A 20158-nucleotide genomic window follows, 5' to 3' on the forward strand; every position below is an offset into this window, starting at 1 on the left:
AAATTTATTGTCTGTGTCGTGTTTAAAATGTTCCGAAACGTGATTACTGGACAGAAAGTAAGCGAAAATATTCAAGAAGGAAATTAGAAAAATGGAAGAAAAGCTGCACGAAATACCTTTTACATTTAACCAATTTATTGAACAGCGGTCAATCACGTATCTGGTATTGATAAAGAAAATTGCCAAGGAAATACAAGATCCGTGTTGTGATGGTAACGTATGAAAACAACATGTTACATAATACCGTACATCGTCCCCTTACGCAAACCGTTAACTTATAGCGTGACTAAACAAGATAGAAGACATAACACCTTGTATATACCACTCACCCCTCTGACATACAACATTATCCCAAACCGCAATGTACCAGTGTCACGTGCTTCATTCATCCGAAAATATATTTATTCTTTCTCGTTTAACAAACGGTTCTCCTTCACCGCAATACCTCCGCCCCCTCCTACAACACGGAACTGTTTACATTAATTAAAACAATGTGTGTCTACATGATGTTGTCATTCGATGAACGCGCGATAATATTTTCTCAAAATTCACATAGCAAAAAAAGCAATTCCCTTGTCACTTCATAATAAACATTTCTTCCGCATATGTTTATCCAGCCACACCATTCATAAAAAAAAACCCGAAAATCCTCCAAATCCATAATCTTTTACTGGTATACGGAGGGATCAGCATAGAGCGCTGCTGCTTTCCTTTTTTTTAACAGTTTACATCAAGCGATATTGTACAATGTTCATGTTCATGGATACGACACTCTCCTATAACACAAAAATATAAAGTTTTATATAGGTGACATGTACGTACGTACCATATACGTTCGGAGTTGACATTATTAAAGTTCATATTCGCGATAAAGAATATATACACACGCAGCCACCAGTTTATGTATATATCACGAATGATAATCAAATCCCATTCCCCGAAAATGTTCATCCCGCTTTCAGTTCTTGATTCCTTTATATATCAAAACTAAAGTTTTTTTTCTCTACCAAATGTATCGCACGCTGTTAAATGTTATGTCATACGATGCTCACAGATCATATTTTTTTCACCCATGAACGAAGGCAACTTATTGAGAAGGATGTACTTATTCAGTCGGTGCTTGAGAGCGAATGTACATGATTGTTGATGGATTACATGGAGAGACGCGTTAAGTACGTGCAATTGTGTCAATTTAAGTTTTTCTAACTATTTTCGCAAAGTTTTTTGTTATTTTTGCTCGAATTATACGAAGGCTTGGAATAGTTATCTGTTTACCGAGGCAAGAAAATAGGTAATTCCAAAAAGAGCGAAGTCTTGTCACCAGAGCGGAGCAAGGGCGCGAATCGCAACATGAAACAAAAATAACAATTTTAACAATTCAGGCGAGAAAATAGTCATTTTCTCCCCTCTCCTGAAACTTCGTTCACTTTGTTGTGAAAAAACGTTGTGACTTAACAACTTAATTTTCTCAGGTGACCTAACAGCATCGTCGAAATGCAATTTCCAACTTTTTTTTCGCTATTTGAACAAATAGCAACACAATTTTTCAAAACAAAATCAAAAGTGACAGTTCGGTTGAGAAAATGTCTATTTTCTTCCCCGTTAAAGCGAGAGGGAAGAAAAAGGAAATTTTTTTCCCGAACTGTTATCAGACAAAGCATCATGAAAACGTCATTTTCTCATGATCTTTTGAGTGAAGAAAATAAAGTTAACCACACCGCTTATATGAAATAATATTTTCCAATTTTTCTGTACATAAAATGGAAAAGAAAATATTGAAATTACAAAAAATAGAAGAAGAAAAAACGCAAAAATCAATTGATTCACAATTTCCTTCCAATTTGCAGGCTGTTAAATATTATTTCTTTTTTGCCTTCCATTGCATTTATATTCGAACGATGAACGAGAGCTTTATATTCAATTTAAAGCTCCACCCTATCAACGAAAGACGGGATAAATTACAAAAGCGACACATTTTTTCGGTTATAACAACTATCAACTTTACATACACGCACGACATCAGACAAAAACTTATCGGTGTACGTACATATAATGTAACATATGACCTATACGACATCAAATGTTGAAAAATATTGTCGTTGAGCACAGACGGGAAAAAAAAAACAACGCCACGCCACTATTTCACTAGGGAGTAGTAGAGAGAAATTATTCCAAAACTTCCAAAATAAATAATTAAAAATATGAAATTTTTATATCTGGCGGAAAAAAATGTGAGAGACGAGAATGCGGCAACATTTTCAAAACGAGGGGTTGTATATACACATGAATTGGGTCCCCTCAAAGCAAAATTACGAGGAAGTAATAAAAACGAAAACTTCATTATTCTTCGCTGCGAGGGCAAAATTATTTTCCATAAAGATCGGTATCCTTCTATATTTCGAAACGGTTGTATTTATGAGTGCCAATTATGTATGAATATCGAAAGTGGATAGAACTATTATGACGCTGCTAGCTTTGATAGTACCGATTTTATTCAATTAAACGTGTATACCACGCCCATGCATGCAATTACCATACTAACCATTTTTGGTTATTTCTGTGAAAAGGCACGCAAAAATGTTGAACCAAATCAAGTGCACAACGCAGAGACCACTTGTATCAACAGTTTTTTGACTAAGCAATATCGAATAAATTCGAAAATATTTTGCGTTTTATCAATAACGTTAAGATGATATACCGAACGCAAATGTTTCGCTCTGCACACAACTGTGACAACATGCCTTACGGATCATAATGTACATTCAAAACTTGTATTCAAATCATACGCCCTATAATGACATCGGAGACATCATTTTTCATAAGCAATACCGTTTAAGAAAACACAATTTCCAGCCGCTCTAAGGATGTGTGAGGATGCTCATAAAAGAATTGGTAATAAGGCATTATATGAGAAAAGACAGTGGAAGAAAATCCAAATTCGATGTCTGATGTCACAAAAGAGAAATGTGCCTGTGGAAAGGCGCGCTTTTGTGTGCATCCGTAGAAAATGTGAATGCATGTTCGAATTGACTGTTATTATCGCCGAATGACTTAGACCAGACATTTTTCTGAACAATCCGACGTAAACATAATTTTCATTATAAAGGAAATTTTTCATCGTAATTTTCACAGTAAAATGGAATTAAATTTTTAATTTTAATTCCACTTGAATGCACTTCGACAAATATTTCAAGTTTTAGTTTTAGCTTTTTTACCGTTTGAAGCTCTAATTGAAATGTATCCCACTCGCACAGAAATTTAATTTTGTCCAGGTAAATGAATTCTTTCGCTGGAAGTGACCTAATAATAATGTGATGTTGCAATATAAATACAAAAACATTTTTTTGCCATCATAATAAAATTACTCTTCCATTCTCCGAAAAAAACCAAACAATTTCAGCCATATTCCGTGATTCCATCAAACATTAAACGCAATTTTGAGCCAGGTACATTTAAATTACGATCCATTTAATGGCAAACATTTTTCTCTCCTGGTAAAAATGAACAATTTTAAAAGCTGAGTTCAGAAAAATAACATTCACAAAAATCAGCAGAAACGGGGAAAAAACGAGATTTGCTTCTAAGTTTCTAAAATGCTGATATTGACTTGCCAATATATTCGTTTGCTTGTACCACGATTTGTCTAGTACTTGAGAATACGTAAACCATACTTAAGTAGACCATAGCATTAACAGAGTATTATAACATATGGTTTTTAAGATACATCTCAAGAGCCATATACTCTCTCTCCCTTTTCGAACTTCTTATTTATACGTATAAGTATCTCTATATATATGAAATATTTTAGACATCAGTGCACTGACTGCCGACTGGTATATAATATAAACAACGAACACAAAAAAATATAGACATAAATTCGAATGATATGGTATGGTGAACCGTAGAGAAACACAGAGATTTGTAACTAAAAAACCTGTTTTTTCGTTGTTATTTGTTGGGTAGAATCGTTACAACAGAGCATTAGCAACCGAGAAACTACACCGAGAAATATTATTTCAATGATTTTTGTTGCAGAGCACGATCTGTTGCGAGTATTTTAAACATGGTAACAAAAATGCCTATACGAAAGGGACGTCGAATGCGTTCATTTTTTGCTTCTTTTTTTTCAAACAATGCAATGGAAGGATCTGAGGCAACCATACAGTCATTATGAATAACAAATTTTTCATTATCTCCATCTAAATCTCTCATATATTTAACACTCCCTTTTCGTACATATACCACTCTCTATATTACATGGTTGTGGTATTGTGATTTTTAGCCCCAATTTCGGAATCAATTCACACAAAAAATATAATTAAAATTAATTTTGTGTTCATTTTCTATAAATAATATTTTCCATTTCGTTCGTTCGGTCTAATTAAGAACCGTCTATAATGATCATGCTGAAGCAATTACTCCCAACTTACGAAACATGCAATTATGCTTTTCATTGGAAATTATATTTAAAGCAGAACAATGTGAGCAATATGATTTAAGTTATGAGCGATACAACAAATATGCTTATTGCGTAACACCCGCCATATATTTATGAGCCGAGTGGAGCATTCTATACATATTCGTGTGTATAATAATAGTAAAACCGTGTGTCTATAAGGTTTTGTTACAACGAGACGCGTCTTTGAAGCTGCCATTTTTCTGAAAAAAAAATCGAAAGTAACATCAAAACCGAATGGATCGTAACAACAACGCTATATATATATGTTCGTTGTGTATAAAAGCCTTAACAATCCTTAATTATGTGATTTTATTGAATCATTTACAAAATCGTATGTGTACGGCGAGTATCAGCGAATTGATCAGCTTTTACATTATTGAATTTCCAATACACAAAACACTTATGTGCTGTATATAAAGAGCAACTTAACAAAATCAGAAGACCTGCTTTCACATACTATCAGCTTTGGAAATGGTTGATACATATTTTCTTGAAGTGTTTTGCAATCATTCGGAATTGATATTAAACTTCTTTGAGTCTTTAAAATACAATATGTAAACTGAAATGCTGATAGCGACAATTCATGTATAATTCTCGGAAAATTGTTCATTAAGCGACACTATTGCTTGAGCTTGGACTCAAACCCGAATGACACTGTTTGCATATTGTTATGGGTTCGTTGAATCAACATTCATTGTCTGGAACGAATCGCTGTTTGCTACAACTGCTAAGAGTATTGTCGCCTTTGTTTGGAATCAGATTTCTTTATGACGAAAATTAATTGAAAACGTCTCCACGTGAAGCTCTCCACATTTCACAATACCAAATCCCCATAAACTCTGCGATGTTTATTAATAAAGTCATAGCTGGCTGTTTTTGAAAATTGACTTAAGCAAAGGGGGACAACGGTCCAATGAATGGCTACTCTAAATAGCACTTGCAGTCTGTGTAACTGAATATAACAAATTTTTCCAATTTTAGAAATGCCAATGCACATCTAGAGTTATTACATTCATGTTTTCCAAAGCGTTTCTCTGCTCCGTCTAATTTATTGGAAAAGTTGTTACTTTTCCATCCTGTTCTCGGTTTCAAGCAATCAGTTTCAAAGAGTTAAATTCAACAGTGCCCCGAAGTTTATTTATTTGTTTGCTTTGCATCAATAATAAAGTCAATTTCTAGGAGGAGTAGATGAGGTTGTCATGACCACGATTCGATCGACTCGCAACATAAAAGAATTCTGCTGGTTATCTTTGAAGCAATTTGTTTATACATTATGCGCTCGGAGGATGTGTGTGCAAAAATATGGTACGGTAAACATATTTTGCCGATACAATATATCTGGGCCAATATTGCGCAAACTTACACACACAGGGTATTAAAACACACATAAAATATCCTCCAGAAATTACATGAGAGTTCGAATATTTTTTGTGTAAAAAATATAAAATCAATGTTGTGCTTGTCTACAACACCCAATGGAGAAGACGAACGAAAATAAGAGAAAAAAAATATTTCCACGCTAATATATTGGATTAACACTGGTAATGCGGTTACTTTTTTGTGAATAAATTTTTTTTTCTGCTTTTAAATCCTTTCTTTAAACAGATTACTCACAATTTTGTGTTGTATTAATTTCCCTGTGATTTTATCAACGATAAATTGAATTCTTTTCAATTTGTTTCAGTACTGGAAGTGTCTTACTGCGAATTTGTTTTTAATGGCCAAAATATATAATTTACAATCATCGGAGAGAGGTCCGGGATACACACAGAGTGTAACTAAATTTATTTCCCTCCCGAAAACCCATTTAATCTTTAAGATTTTATAACTCAACGATTTGTGAAAACGAAATAATAAAAACTGTCCGGCTGTGGTCGCAGAAACGAATTATGGATCCGACAAACCAAATGAGATTGAGGATTGATTACGTTCCGTTTTTATTGTACAGAAATTATTTATGTTTGAAATTCTTTCCGATGTCAGTCATGCTAAAAATAAAAATAAAAATATCGAACCATGATTATAGCGGAAAAATGGCTTGTTTGGCGAACGTGATGTGTGTGAGTGATTGTTTTTTCGTCGAACGAAAAATCTATAATATCGGTTTCGGCAAATTAAGCATTTTATGTGTTTTCGAATGGTATTTACTCACATCCCATATTCGTGCAATAAAATGAAAAAGCGATTAAAGGCCAAAGAATGTCGCTGTGAAACCGAAATTCAAAAAGATTTCAAAAAGCAATAAAACATAGCAAAACCTCACCAATCTTTTTTTGTTCTCCAACTTTTAATGTGTCTATAATGTTTCACTGCAATAAATTATTTAAATTTCGATCGGTGATTTATGCTTATGAAGTAATCCTACTTTACCGTCTGATTCATTTCTTCTTCGTTTTGGTTTTTTTTTTGGTTCGAAACCTCCACTTCATACATGAACTACTAATCGTTGGATGTGTGAATTTATTTTTTAATTAAAATTTCATTGCTTTGAATGCCTATTTTCCAATCTAAAAACAGCAGCGAGAGGTTTTTTTTGTTCACTGTTCGTCCGAAAGGCGTTTTAATAATCGTTCAGATCAATAAAATATGCTGCTATTTATGGCGCAAAAGGCTTTATGAGGAAATGATGACAAGTAATTGTATTAAAACCGTATCGATTAGGGAAAAAAAATGAAATAAACGAAAACCAGTGAAAAGTTGTCAAACGAGAAAGAGGAAGAAAAAAGTGGGACAATTTTCCGATATACTGTATGTAGTGGTAGGTGTACCACCGGAAACTAGTTCCATCTATTATAGAGTTTAATTAATAGCGACATTGTACGAATTAATAGCAGCATTATATTGCGTAACAGTTTATTGTCTGAATATGATTCCTGTTCAAAGATGATTATAATGGGAAACTCGGTGGTAGAGAAATTTTATAAATGGAATTTAATTGGATTAAATTTATCAGAAGTGCTTGTTAAAAAAAATAAACGGGACAACCAACTCCGGATGCGAAAAATTATAATTCACAACAATGAAAAACTGAAAATGCACAACTTTTCCTATTTGCTATTTGTATGACTTCCAGTTCTATATTAGTTGTATAATAGTCTTGTCGTATCCATGAAACGAACATCCAACAAAACTAAAAATTTCCATTTAATTTCGACATTACAATTTCAACTCCCCCGAATCCCCGACCCCATTGTAAACCATCATGACGAGAATAAAAACATGTTTTTCTCACAAAAACAATCATCACAGTATAAATCTTTGAATGAAAAGAATTTCATGATATATTATGGTGTGTATACCGTGTGTGTGTTATATGTGTTGTATATATATTGTGTCCATTATAAATGACAGCAGAGGCATACAGACAGAAAACCCTCTCTCACTCTACCATTCATACTTATACTCTAGATACCAATGTTGTATTAATATACCTAACCATGCCAAACCAACCCATCATCAACCATCATAATTTGGTGAACTTTTAGTTATACAAAAGGAAATCATCTCTTTTCTTTGAAATATTAGTATACAATATATCCTTGTGCTGGAGCTCCCATATAAACACAACGAACGTGTACATTTACATTTTTGTTATGATAATTTTCCTCCGCACAGATATGAATATGAAATCGTTCACAAGAATATTTGAAGGAAAAAAAATGTATTTTTGGAATACCAGTTAATGCGTTTAGACGCAGACGACGTTGTGGGAGGAATTGATTTTTATTTTTGTTTATCACTTTTAATGTTACTTAGACTCTTCCGCATAGCATCCGATTAAATCAAATTTTTTTTTCTAAGCCACATGAATATCCTGTCGAATATCCTCGAACTTGTTGTTCAATGGATTCCTTATATCAAATTTCTCGAACGAAAATAAAGAAATTTTTTCTTGGTTTTTCCTATGAAAATTTATTTATGTTTGGATATAAATAACCATCGTAGGAAATGTACACTGTTTGACCTTGTTATTTATGACATGCCCGTATGATAGCTCCCACGGTAAATCACGTGGTTCCCCTTTTCACAGCCCACTTTTTTTTAGTATAACCATAAATAATCGAGATGGTTCCAATATTTTAGCCTCAACATTGTGGGCTAGTCCATCGTCTCGATTATTGTAAATCGAAAAGCAAGGCTGTCGATTTACATTTTCTAAATTGTATTGACAATGATTGAGGATAAAGTCTCTCCCGTAGTACTTATCAATTGCCAAAAAGAAAACAGTAAATCTGAATCCAAATTGTATGCATGGGGTCGGTGCTGTTAATCCAATATGCTTGGTACGTCCTCTGTATAGAAAAAGTGGTTGACATAAACGAACTGTTTAAATCGGTATAAGCTCATAACACCTTGATATTATTAACAATAGGAGATCTGTTAAAGATGCTGTACATATATGAACATTGATAGAGCACATAATGCTTCTTTTATGAAAGAAAAAAATTATACCTTGCGTTCGCCCTGGGAGTCCTTTCATCCTGTCAAAATTTTTATGATGAGCATTTTTCAACGCACTTTTGTGTTGGTTACTATTACCTTAGTCTTACGATCAAAAAACCCCTTCTTTAAAGCAATTAGTTCAATGGATGGATATTCAATTATATTGTACGAGAATACTTCATTGTCTACCTTTTCCATTACGAAATAATTCTAAGATTACGAAAGTCTATCCATAATCGGTCAACGCAATACCTACATATAATGATTGGCACAATAAAATGGAACGAAAATTTATTTACTTTTTCGAGCGCTTCAACGACCCCTTGTTAAGCGTTGTGTTTTACAAAATAAAACTCGGTCATTAGTCGAACTAATTAGCAAATTTACCTGCAAAAGAGGGATTATTCTGAGAATACATCTTTTCCATGCAAAAACCAACACTTTACGTCATAATATATACTCTACAACTAGACAACTGATGCTCGGTGTTTGTGTGCTATTTATTTCGAGAAATCTTTACTTTGTTCCGGATTTTCTATTTAACTCCAATAGTTAATTTAGTTGGTAGAGTGCTTGTGTAATATGAGTGTACTGTTATACATTAAATACATTTATACCGAGTGCTCGGGTGTTAAAAATTTAAATATTGATCTTCTACTATCATCGAAGGTATCATTGTGTGTTTAACGATGGTTGGTATCTCAAAAGCCACATATAGTTGGATAGAATGAGCACCAGAGCCGGAGTAGCTATTCTTCTGGAACTAATTGTTAAGGCTCAAGACAGGCATAAGATTTTAGACTCTATTAACCTATTGGTTTCGAAACCATTGGTACAACGAGAGGAGAAAATTCACTTGATATCTTCTCTGTGTTGTACTGGATGAAACGGTTGCTGGACAATTGCAATGATTTTATAGAAAGATGATGAGCAAATTCAATTCTTCTGGCAACATCAGATGGCCCTTTAAGCGTCAGTCCAGGGCTCGGGAAATAGACAAGGTGGATTACTTTCATGAACCACTCAAAATACAGTAAACGTCAGTGAAAATTAGATACAAATTTGTTTGAGCTGTTTATCAGCTGGTCTACTCATGCAAACCATGGCTTGTGTACAAGCAAGTGTGTAACAATTTAGCCCGTATAAAGACGTACAAAGAACTTTTGTTTGTATGAGTGGACCAACTGAGGCAAATTCATGTCTAAAATTCGCTGTCGTCGACTCTAAGTGCAGGTGAATAAAAAATGTGATCGTGATTAGGAGCATAAATTGTAGTTTTTACAGAATGTGAATATGTGAGCTGGGTAGTTGTGCTGTTAAGGTTATCAAAATCTATTTCTTATGAAAATAAAAAGCGATAGCTTCCGATGGCTTCATATCAAATCGATAGAAATTTCTGAATATATTTATGGTGATTTTATGTGCACTACTCAAAGTGAGGCTACGAATGATATGACATTTTTAGCACCATGTTGTGCCGTAAAGTCGGCGACAAGGACTAAAATACGAACACTAATGTTGATCCTAAACGAATTGAAAATGATTTTGTGGGTTCGTTGGTACGTTAAAATATGAGAGGGATAAACCGATGGAAATGTTTTCTTTTTCTTCCAATCGTTGTGCCTGTAAACTTTAATATGTCTCTCCGTATATAGCCAATTAATAACTTATATCCTTCTTTCAAAACAATTTCAGTGAAGACAATAAGAATTTATTTATTGGCCGATTGAGCAATCGAAACTTTCACAATTTTAGTGCCTTTTTTCAATGGCAATTGTCTATTGTGTTGGAACGTCGGCGCGGTATACAGTCGGTTAAAATATGACGTTAAACTACAATTTTCAACAGAAAGTTTTTTTTTTACTTGTAGGTGTCATGATAGATTCTTGGCCCTAATTTCGTTAATATAATGCCTAGTTTTTCACAATAAAAATTTTAAAAGAGACTCGAAAACATCACCATAATGCCAACAACAACAAAAACATACCATACAACCATACACGAAAGTAAAGTAAACTTGAAATATAGACTAGCATAAACAGAACAGATGTCTATACACAAAAAAAAACGAATCTACAACAACGTCGGTTGGCTCTGTACAATGAAATTCAGCACTAAGCAATATACCTAAAAATTTAACATTCAGCTTAGAATCGAAATTCAAAAGAATGCATGACTATGGATTATCTTACATTTTGTGTGCGCTCCGTACAACTGTTCTGTTATTTAATTTCTATGTAATTTCGTGGATTTCTTCTTTTTTTTCGTTTTTTTTTTACTAAAGCATCGTATCGTAAAGAATTTTTTTTTTTTGTATATTTTATGATATTGATGCTTTCGTTATTTTATTCGGACAAATTAATGTGATCAGTTTACCGTGAAGGTACCTACCTATACTTCTTTATACACCAGCACACCGTTTTTTGTGTTGGGTTCCTTTAGGAAACGATACAGTGTGTACAGTGTATACACACGTATATATATATATATCGCTTGTAAAGAGAAGAAATTTAACGTATAAAGCGCATATATAATATACTATACCAGTAGTGGTGGTAGATTAAATTATAAAATTGTGTTTTCTGAAACAAGAAACGAGAGACTGGTGACTCGCCTGAAAATTAGGTAAAATACTGAAGATAATATCAATGTGAAATTTATCAATTTTGATGGCGAGCAAATTCTTCGACTAAAATTTATTATTCAACATTATTCCGCTGTAATTGCAACATTTACAATCTTCGTAACTGTTTATTGCATTACAGCCACTTTTAATGAATTTATTCGGTGAAATTAAAAAGCTTTTCGCATCAAAAGACTCTTGATTTATCCACACACACAAATAAATTGTTTCGCCAAATTATAGGGCTAATCGAGATAAGTGATGTGATGTAGCTAAACTATCAAAACGTCAAAAAAAACAAGAACACACCTACTACACCATCAGCACGTGCTACTAATTTCACTCTTATGACAAGCATTTTTGAAGGAAATAAAGCAACGAACCCACCACATATTTTGTGTGAAAAACAAATCATTTTACTAAAATTTTCTTGTGTCTGTTCATTCACTATACAGGACTGAGCTATATTTATATCGGATTTTTATTACAAACCATGAGCCTGCCACATAAAATAGACCGTATATAAAGGGTGTACCCAAGATTTATGTAGCCTTCAGAATGAAAAATAAGTTGAGGATGGAAAATGGCTTATATAAATGTAGAGATGGCGAACAAGCCCCCAGTGCTCGGTTCGTTTGCACGTCGAACTATTTTCTTTCTTTTTTAATAATTGTCTAAGATCCTCTCCCATTTTAAAGTACACAATGTCCTGCCTCATTCCCGGCTGAATTATGATGTCGTAAAACTGTTACAGTTTTTGAGATGTATGATTAACGTGCACGCACATGCATTACATTAAATTTTTAGAATTTTTCAATATGTGGGGTGGGTCTGTCGATGAATGCATTAGAATACATTCGAAGAAAACATTTCTTGTAATGAGGTGTTGAGCTTGATGTTCAGACCCCGATAAAAAAATGAATGGCGTGGGAAAGAGTTTCTTATTCTATTTAACCATTTACAGCATACACATCCAATCTACTACTTCTTTTGATTTAAGTAATTTCAACTAATCGAAACCAAATCTTTTTCCATCAATTTTTTGTTATTTTTGAGTGTGGAAACTGCTCCGGCAGTTCATGGTTCTGAGACCAGAAAAGTCACTATACAAATAAACCGAAAAAATCAAAGTCATTGGCTCAGCTTGACTCTTTCAGCTCCATGCCAAGTAATGGTATAGCGTTTTTCGAAGAAATTTTTTCTTCTGTTATGATTCTAAAAAAATTTAAAGCTCAGTAAAAAAGAAGAGAAGAGGAACTTGCCAACGTGGCACTTTCATCTAGAACGAATTTAATGTTCATCCTTATCCAAACTGTCTATATCCAGTGCCGTATCTTCATAGAGACCAATTGGATCATGGTCCTGGGCTATGGAATATGATCGAGAGAAAAGGGAAACGACAATTTTTACTAATTTTTGCCTAATTATGCTGGTCGAGAAAAATATGCGACTGAGATCTGAATGGTCCCAGTGCTCTGAATATGCAAGATGCGGCACTGACTGTCTTGATCAGCCGAACATTTACATTCACCGATCGATTTCTACCTTTTAATATATACCTTGTATCCAACTACAATGTGTGTTCCATCGTCGTTCGTTCATTTCTTCTAGGTGGATGGATGCACACAACAAAAATTTGATGTAACACATTCTCCGTCTATGTCTCATTTTCCTTTGTTATACAAAAAAAAAATTGGTCGGATGATGAGCGAAATGAATTTCCAATGAATATTGCTTTCACGCTCATGTCCGAACGAGTTTTTTTTTCCTGGTGTATTTTGGGTACGATACAATGTTGGATTATCCGACGTTGTGTATCCAGGATAAAATGCCGACTAATGAGCTCAGGCCAGCGTACAAAACATTTTTTTCTTTTCTTTTCATTTTTTTTTTATTGTCGCACTCGCATTAATTTATGTATCCCACGAAGGTAGTAGCACCGACTTTAATTAATTTTTTTTCTCCTCTCTTTTCTTGCAGATTAAACACAACATCTTGGGACCATCGTTACGTTTAGCTAAAATGACTGATTCAGCACGGAACGGTGTATATAAATATTGAAACGTAACGGATATGTGAGCGTGTAATGAACTATGTTTTTGTCGTATAAATCGATAGAAAAAACAAAAACTTTAGTCAAATAAGAAAATGAGTGACAAAACTGTGCAAAGACACAAAAGTAGAACGATAACACCATCGTTAACGATGTTATTATTCGGTGAAAATAGTTGCGGAAAATACCATCGACACAAGCGTAACAAATTCAAAATACAAACTGATAAATCAGACAGTGATACTCGTGATACCGTTCCGTCTAGCTTATCAGTTCGAACAAAACCGTCATCACAGCCAGTGACATCTAATCGATATAGATCATTTATCAAAGCGCCATACCAGACCACGACATGGCATTCGTTGTGCTGTGCTGTTGTTTGTATTTTGCTAGCGATGCTAACAATACAAACCGAATGTGCCAATGCATTGTTGATGGATTCATCAGCTATCAATGGGGATGGTGACGTTAATTTTGGTGTGAGCGGAAGTGGTGGCGCTGGCAGTGGAGGCAGCGGAAATTCCGGTGGATTGTATTTAGATAAAATTGGAAATTTAGAGAAAAGTATTGCTGCGGTGTTTAACAAAGTCGCGTACGGTTCGACAACGACCAAACGTAGCATACCCGATAATGTGTTCGTACCGAGTTTGACCACTGTACCAACACCTCCATTGACAACGTATCGGTAAGTTCTTTGCCATACATCATATTGTGTGTTGTGTAACCAACACCACTTGTTGTACATTCAACTGACTTTTCGTTCGCTTTTGATTTTTGTTACAGATATCGGGACCGCGAGAAGGAATCTCAAGACGACAAGAATCATCATCAGCAACAAATTAATCTCTATCATCGAAACTACGAATTTGATTTAGAACGCGACCATGCACTCCCAACGTCAGCGCCAAATGCTGACATACTTAAGAGTAACAGTAATCCAACATATCCGAATCCGAACCGTCACCATAACCACGATCGACATCGGCACATTAATTCAACACCGGCACCATCAGGCATGACAATTTTATAGACTTTCCATTCCAATACCGTAGCTTACACTCGTTCTTCCATTTCAGTTCACAATTTGCTGAAGAAAGGACAGCCAACGATTCCGATGCATCAGGGTGATTTGCCACCGTATTCACCGCCAGCACGTTCGTCGTTTACGCCACCACAACCTCCGCATCCTTTCGCTGACAAGCCGACGCTTCGTGGAACGAATAGCGACAGTGGAATCATCAACACAAACAATTATATCAACCGACGACCAATACCTCCTCCTAGTCTAACGCCGGGACAGGAACGAATACCGTTTCGACCGCCAGATTTAGTAGGAGCAAAACCATTGGCACCGTTGTCTCCTCTCGGAAGTGGAACGGCTGTTCAGCAGCAACATGAACAAACATCACATCAGCAAGTGACGCCAACAAATTCGGACCGAAAGAAGGCACTGAATACTCCAGCCGATAAGAACAAACATAAAGGTGACGCATCTGGAAGTGATCGTTCCGAAAATGGAAATTCAAGCGACCCACTACCGAATGGCGGCGTATTCCATTTTCCAAGCATATCGCGAATACTATCAGGTTCGAATGGTCGCAAAGAAGTCGTTCCAGAAGTATTACTTCGATCAGTTACGGCAAGACCTAACTATCAAGCACCGATTGGATCTGTGGAACAGACACCCATCTCAGGATCAAATGCCAAGGACAATTCAAACTTAAACCAAAATCGAGACGACGACAACGATGGTCTGAGTGTTGAAGATGAGAACGACGAAGATGCTGAAGAGGACTCGGATGATTTTGACATGTTTGAACAGGATATCAGTCCAGAAGAACCGAAACCTCAACCCAATCAGCAAACGAACAAACAAAGTGCAACAAAATCCACTCAGTCGCCCTACCACGAAAGTGATACTGCCGATTCGACACAGATCATTCAAAATTTGGCCAATGTAAACGAAAGGAATGTTTTGCACACGACAGCTTTGCCTGCTGGCAGTGTCAGCAACAAACCGAATCATCAATCGAGCAATGGTGCCGCTACTTGGACTGTAGCATGGAACATCCACGTTTATTTGTCGGCTATACTATTCACCGTTCTGGCAGTCTACAGCATCTTCAAAATGATTTTCTACGACAAGCTGACGCATCTGTTCAATCAGAGCTACTTCATTTGCATCCACCTGATTCTGATCATCATTTGCCTGGCACGGATCTTCTTCTTATGTTACGATGCGTACAACATTCATTCCAGCTTCCACACATTCATATCGGAGCTGTTGCTCAATTTGCCGGCCACATTTTTGACCGTGGCTTTTGCCACCCTGATACTGTTCCTGTTGATCAGATCGTTGAATCACAAAAACAATCGTTACTCGGCACTGATGCGACCATTGACTGTTGTGGTGGGTAGTAGTGTTCACGTTGGTCTGTGCATTACGTTGCATTACGTGGAGAGCAACAGCAACCAGAATCAAATGTATGCTCAAGCTAAGTACAACGGACTTCGGGGAAACATTCATCACAGTCCACCGAGAGTGCTGTCGCTTATCTGTCAGATCATCTACATTTTCGTGTGCTTAAGCTTGGGAATATTCTACTTGTATGTGTATCGGGTACTGAAGCGAGTTCTCCATAACAAGTCGCAGAACTACATCCACGGCTATCAGAATTTGTCGTACGCAATTCATATTACAATCGCCACGGCACTCTTATTCGTACTGTTGGCTCTGCTTCAAGTTTATGGTGCTATTAGCATACCGACCACTAGGCCGCTCATTTCGTCATCGACAGAAATCGACTGGCTCCAATGTGGCTATCAATTTTCGCTACGGTTGATAGAAATCGCCATCATAACACTACTGTCGTGGGTGACCGGATTAAAAACTGGAGCCTCGAAAGTGTTGCAGCGAGAGAAAGGTAAGATGCTCGCGGTGCTTAAGTTTCCGCAGTTCAAATTTATTCATTTCCATTTGTTTGTCTAGGTATGGAAACGCACAACGTATCTGGCTTCGCTCTATTCCCCTGCACATCAAGCTCCAGTCAAGAACATTTCGAGACCGACTATCCTGCCATTTGCAACGCCAACACGAATCTACACACCTATACGATGCGTACGGGTAAACCAATCTACGACGACAACTTTGCACTGAATTCCTTGGGTATGGACAATCCGGTTCCGCAACAAGCAATTGGCAGAGAGGCAGTCAGCGATTTCCAAGTGCCGAATTCGAATGAGTTTACTCGAACATACGAAACTAGCAGTGCCCGGTCATCGACCCATACATCTGATCGCCAAGCGACCGATGGTGAATTTTTAAATGACAGCGGTGCCATGCCGGATCATTATGAAAATCCAGACTTTGAATTGAGACCGAGCACACGAGGCGGACATCATCAATTGGTGATGGATAACTGTTATGCCGAGCCAATTGGCAACGAACCAACTGGTGCCAGCGAACGGTACGACGTCCGTGATCAACAGAATTTCGATTTTCAAAATTTCGAAAAACCTACATTCGAACGACCAACACCCTTGGCACCGATAAACAGCGGCACGGAATTCCGAGCATCGAAAAATTTGAAGGCAATGAAGAACAGCAACGCAAACAATTTGAACCATCTCGACCGACAACATTACGACAATCCGGACCGTCGCAGCTCAAATTCAAATCATTCATTTGCTACCGCTGGCCGAACGCTCAACAATTTAAATTACAACGGTGCCGGCCACGGTAGTAATTCATTCGATCGACGTGGTATACGAAAAAGTGGCACACTAAACAATATCGGTGCTGTGCATGGACGTGGCAATGCTGTGAATAATGGTGGCACATCGTCATCATCCAATTCGTCGGGACGAGCGTCCGGAGTTCAGACATTAAGAGGCCAAGATCATCACCATTTGCAAAGGAATACATCCGGTCGATCATCTCAACAACACCAACAGCAACAACAACAACAACGAAAGGATCGTCACAGGTCGTCGATTGAACGAAGTAGCACAAGTCATTTAGCATCTGGCTACAGTATGATGGCCGAAGATGCTTACGGTGGCGGACGTCAATTGGATAGTGCAAGCAATGCCAGTAGTGATGGTGGCAGTTGTAGTGGTGGAAGTGCTGCCGGAATGCAGCCTACTCGAGTGTGTTACCAACCGGAGCGACCGCATTTTAAGCAAATGCATCGACAGCATGATATTAACGGCGGAAGTTCGGATGCACAGAATAGTGGCGACTCGGCGACTAGTGGAAGTATGCTGGTAGCTGAACACGGTTTTGTTCGATTTCGTGCATTAGATGATATGGGAATTATGAAGCATAGTCCGGGCATAGCACAACAGCAACATCCTAACGCGCCATTCCAAACAACGGGACGTAGCAAAGAACGTGCATTCACCAATTCTTAGTACAATTACTAGAAAACAATTGGTATCGACAATGGTTGTACATAGTTGCACATAGGTAAAGTATTTAATCCAGCTAGCTAACGTTAAACAAAAAAAAATGAATTTTAGGCTTAAGAGAAACATAACTTTCCTAAACCATAAAAACGAAGAGAAAAAATTTTACGAATCGAAATGACGATGAAAACGGTTCGTTGCGTTCGCTTACCCACATTGTCCTCATTTTTAAGATAACATTTCCAGAGAGAGTTGCTCAAGTTCCTTCGATAGAATTGCTACTCAATTTTCGGGGTCATCTGTGAACAGTGTTCCTATATGTAAATGTCAATGTGTGTGATAAATCAGTAACAGGATACGTTGCCAACCTAAAACCATTTCATGATCAGCTACTTAACGTAGGTTGGAAATCTCCTTCGAGTCCATTTAAACGTTACGTCATCCATGTTACTAGTAGAAGAAGTCAGAATGAGAAACGTTGATGCGGTTAAATTGTCATCGAAGTGAGACAATCGTCGCATTTAAATTGTTCTGACACTAGTTTTACCTCGAGTTTTACATGTTTTCAAATGAACTTCTTTTGTGCCATGACCGGAAACTTTGATTGAGATTACAAGTATTGCAGTTGATGGACCAACGACCATCCTAAAATAACAGTTTGCCTATCACAATGTAAAATGCATATCTCTGAGAATAGTTATCTTGCGACGCAATGGACTGTTTCTGCGAAAGAGGAAAAAGGGAACGTCAGATGTTCTGAACAGAAAATCCAAACGAAAACACAAACAGAAACGCAAACGGAGAGGACACGTTTGACAGATTCACTGAAAAATAGCTAAATTCCGACTGCAAGGATTTTAATCAAACGAGCTGTCAGAACAGTCGGAGCGTTTGCTGCGACTGAGCCCCGTACAAACCCGTACATCTATTGCGTACGTGACCCTAGTTCGTCCGTCGCCCTACTCTTACCGTAAGCCTACTGCGCCCGTAAACGTCGGTAAAGTAAAATTCTTATGAAATGTGTACGTCTTAAAAAGTGCGCATAGCGCAATTACGAAGCCCCGTACGACGTTCCTTTCAAATGTAACACAAATTTCGAATTGACCTAAAATTAAGTAAGTATCATTTTCACCGATTTATATTGATTTTACAAAAATCCAAAATGGCGGCCGACGGCCATTTTGTTAGGAGGTGGAAAGTAGTACGGCTGCTTTACATTCGTTAGTACCTTTCAAACAAAAAAAAATTTGAAATTCGGTCAAAGTTTACTCGAGATATAAACAAAAAACACCACCTTCACTGTACGGCCGAGTAGCCACATATAAGATCACTCCAAGAGACCTAGCTCACGCTTCGGTGAATCGAATTTCATAATCATTTTTTTCCCTGATTGGTACGGTCAATACCTATCTAATAAAGCAAAATCCATCTAAATACGTTCAAATTTGACCAACCTACAAGCAAAAACGGCTTGCCGCCCTCTACCTAGTTCACACCAAGGGGTCTAACTCACGAGTCGGTCATCCAATTTCCATAAACTTTTGTCGATACCTTTCATTTGACGTATCACTTACAAGTGTAGTGCTTAAATGTCTGGAGATATCGTCGAAAAACAGTTAGGCACTTATTGGGCCCCAGCTCCGGAAGGGTCGACCCAAAATCGCCCATCTTCGAACTTAGCCTCACTATTTTGACTATCTTTCAAGGAAAAAAAAAAATTTGAAATCGGATTTGATTTACTCAAGATATCGACGTGACAGACGGACGGACAAAATTTTTATTGCGGATTCGTTATCTATGAACATAGGCAAACACTTTGCCCTTACCGTCTGCTTCGAATTCCATCAATTACACACGGCATCGTAATCCTATAAGCCCCTTCGTACTTCGTACGGGGCTAACAAAATGTCATTGTGCAGCGCATGATCTCAGGAATCCGGCAAACTAATTGTTTCCTCAATCGGACCAATATATGCCGAACGATAAGCATTTGAAAATATGATATTCGTATTGATGAAAGTCTTATCGCTCGGAAAATATTGCCCTGACTGAGAAATCAATTACTGGACGACTGAGATCATGCCCTACACAATGACACTTTGTTTAATTAAATCCTTGCAGTCAGAATTTAAATTATTTCATAGTGAATCTGTCAAACTTGTCCTCTCCGTTT

General features: G+C 36.8%; 1 protein-coding gene across 1 annotated transcript in view; it reads left to right on the top strand.

Moving 5' to 3' along the window:
- Positions 1-18084, top strand: part of LOC119085047 — a 36661-nt gene extending 18577 nt beyond the window's left edge. Inside the window, exons 2-5 of the mRNA XM_037195259.1 lie at positions 13506-14263; positions 14362-14591; positions 14655-16502; positions 16568-18084. Coding sequence (XP_037051154.1) covers positions 13674-14263; positions 14362-14591; positions 14655-16502; positions 16568-17991 — 4092 coding nt within the window. The 5' untranslated portion in view covers positions 13506-13673 and the 3' untranslated portion in view covers positions 17992-18084. The remainder of the gene's footprint in view (positions 1-13505; positions 14264-14361; positions 14592-14654; positions 16503-16567) is intronic.
- Positions 18085-20158: the final 2074 nt, after the last annotated feature.

The sequence above is a fragment of the Bradysia coprophila genome, unplaced genomic scaffold, assembly GCF_014529535.1.
Source record: "Bradysia coprophila strain Holo2 unplaced genomic scaffold, BU_Bcop_v1 contig_94, whole genome shotgun sequence".
Classification (NCBI taxonomy): Eukaryota; Metazoa; Arthropoda; class Insecta; order Diptera; family Sciaridae; genus Bradysia; species Bradysia coprophila.